At 37.6% G+C, this 2,500-nt stretch overlaps 3 protein-coding genes across 4 annotated transcripts in view; 2 read left to right on the top strand and 1 right to left on the bottom strand.

The window, feature by feature from the left end:
- LOC144955943 (uncharacterized) overlaps positions 1–563 on the top strand; it is a gene marked incomplete at its 5' end in the record, with an annotated part of 7,295 nt that extends 6,732 nt beyond the window's left edge. The window contains one exon of the mRNA XM_078886204.1: positions 519–563. Coding sequence (XP_078742330.1) covers positions 519–563 — 45 coding nt within the window. The remainder of the gene's footprint in view (positions 1–518) is intronic.
- LOC144981163 (uncharacterized) overlaps positions 1–2,500 on the bottom strand; it is a 457,713-nt gene that overhangs the window by 377,774 nt on the left and 77,439 nt on the right. The gene's annotated exons all lie outside the window — the stretch shown is intronic.
- LOC144981164 (uncharacterized) overlaps positions 1–2,500 on the top strand; it is a 289,898-nt gene that overhangs the window by 59,988 nt on the left and 227,410 nt on the right. The gene's annotated exons all lie outside the window — the stretch shown is intronic.

The raw sequence follows: 2,500 nt of genomic DNA on the forward strand, positions 1-2,500 counted from the left end.
TGTGTGTGTGTGTGAGTGTGTGTGTGTGTGGGAGGTTTTTTATTGTTGTAATTTGACTTTTCATTTTTATTCTTTTTTTTTTTTTCTTTTTTTTTTTTTACACGAATGTTTCTCTATATCTATTTTTTTATTCTGTTTCTTATTTATCAATTTTGTTTGTTTTGTTTCTTTTAATTCTTCTCATTAAAAAAAAATGTTGTTGTTGTTGTTGATGTGTTGGAGAGTTTGTGTTTTTTCTTCCCTCAATATAATCCCAGTTGACCAAATGTTGTTTTTGAAACCAGCAGAACACGTGACTTCATCCCATTTTCGAAACACTGTCTCCGTGAAGATTAATTATATTGATTGTCGCTTCAGAGAGATTAGTTCTCGTCTATGTGGTTTCAAATTACAATTTAGCTTAAAAGCTTCCTAGATCTGTGTTTACGTCATGGGGAATTGATAACCACTACAAAACAATTTAAATGGATATTAAAATAAAAAAATTAAAAACAAAATTCCCTTTATTCATCCCATAGGTGAAAGTTGTCTCTAGGGACTATTCCGAGGGAAGACTGGAATAACCCAGGCGTCAGCCGCAGTGCAGTGCCGCAAATTGAGCTAAGGCGAGGTGACTCACAGACTACTAGGAGTCCTGTATTCTCTATGAGGTGACTTGCTCAAGGCCACACAGCGCAGCGGCGGGTGATCGAACTCAATACCTTTCGGGTACGAACCAAAGACCGTACCGTATCTGAGCTACGCTGCCCACAAAGCTTTAGACGAGACTAGACTATCTAGTCTTGTCCCGTTAAAAACATTTATTTGACTTCTATCTATTTCTGAAAAATTTTGCGATACCGTATGTGATTCTTCTAGGCATCGAACTCGAAATTATTATGTGACCCATCGCTTCTAAACGTTAAGTTCGTGATTATTAATGGTATTCGTCATAATAAAATACTCACAATCTCTGCCAGCCAGATATAAAGTGTCGAAATAATAAAACATTACGCCTCTGGATCATAGGAATCATAGGGGATTATAGATACTGACATTAACTTGACTGAGCGCCTTTCGTCTCCTATTCATTAGATTAGGACGCCTCGGCTGCATCTCCTATTAATTCCTCTCCACCTTTCACGTCTTCCGTCCACAGATCTTAAAGAAAGTCAGACGGTCTTCTGCTGAATCTATTTTATGTTGACGTTGTGCGTATGAGCATGTGTGTGTGTTTGTGTGTGTGTTCGAACATTTCAATGTAAATTCGCAGTCAATATAACCAAAATGGGCTGAAACTTGTGACCAACAATCTCAACACGGTATCTGAAATTGGATTTGAAATTGATCCATTCGATCACTAACCATACCTAAGGTTGCTTGACTCTGTAATTGGACTATTTATTGAGACACGATCAAGTCTCGATCAAGCAATGGCGCCAGTTAAGATAAACACTCAAATCGGCGCCACAGGGAGACAATCTGCCATGTAAATATATGATCCTTCGCCTCAAAACGGTATTAAGTCGTATTTGGTTAAGATGTTGAAAACTGAATTTATAGCCAGAAATATCAGACTTGTGTTGAGTTTGTATGTTTTATTGAGGAGAATGGATACCATATTTTAGGGTGCTAATGCCAACAGGTTATATTTTTGACAAGTTTTAACATTTAAATTCGGCTTTGAAGCATCTGGTTCGTTCCGACATAATACCGTTTTGAGACGATGGGTCACATATTGACAAAACGCCTTTTTAAAAACAAATTTGGACAGAAAACATAATTTAAACTAAACTAGAGCTTTTACATAGCGCAATATCCACTAAATGTGCTCAAAGCGCTTTACAAAGGGCCCCTGACCAACAGCAACATTTAACATTTTGGACGGTACATGACGCCTGTTAGGCGATATTACAATTTTTTGGACACAGACAACGCTGTTAACGGCCAGGTACTCATTTTTACACCTGAGTACGGTGATAGAATGTGAATAAAGAGCCTTTATGATGTAGTTTCCAAGGAACTCAACTATGCGCCGAGCGAGGCTCGAACCCAGGACTGTCAGATCGGAAAGCGAGTGTCATACCACAAGACCACATAGCCGCAATTATAACCCGACGCTTCAAAACGGTATTATGTCGGGATGGTTAAACAGAGCAGCCAACTTGAAAATGAAAAAAAAAATCGTAGTTTCCAAGGATAAAAACGAAAAGTCACTTTAAATAGATTTAGAAATAACGAATTTGCCCTCAGTACGGTCAAAAAAAAAAAGGAAGTTGAGTTACTCAGGCCTTTGTTATTGTTTTTTTGTTTGTTTTTTTTTTTTTTTTGGGTTTATTTTTGCCACCCGCGTTTATGAGTAATTCTCACTAATCTGTATTAACCCGACTATAAACGTTCATGGATACACACAGTTTTGTATGTTGGTCCGTTATACTTCCGGATGGCAATGTTATGAGCTTCTTAGCCAAGCGCATACTATCTATAGAATTTAAAAATAGATTGGTCACTTCGACACAGT

This window comes from Berghia stephanieae, chromosome 10, assembly GCF_034508935.2.
Source record: "Berghia stephanieae isolate SIO BIC M18660-M18661 chromosome 10, UCSD_Bste_1.3, whole genome shotgun sequence".
Classification (NCBI taxonomy): Eukaryota; Metazoa; Mollusca; class Gastropoda; order Nudibranchia; family Aeolidiidae; genus Berghia; species Berghia stephanieae.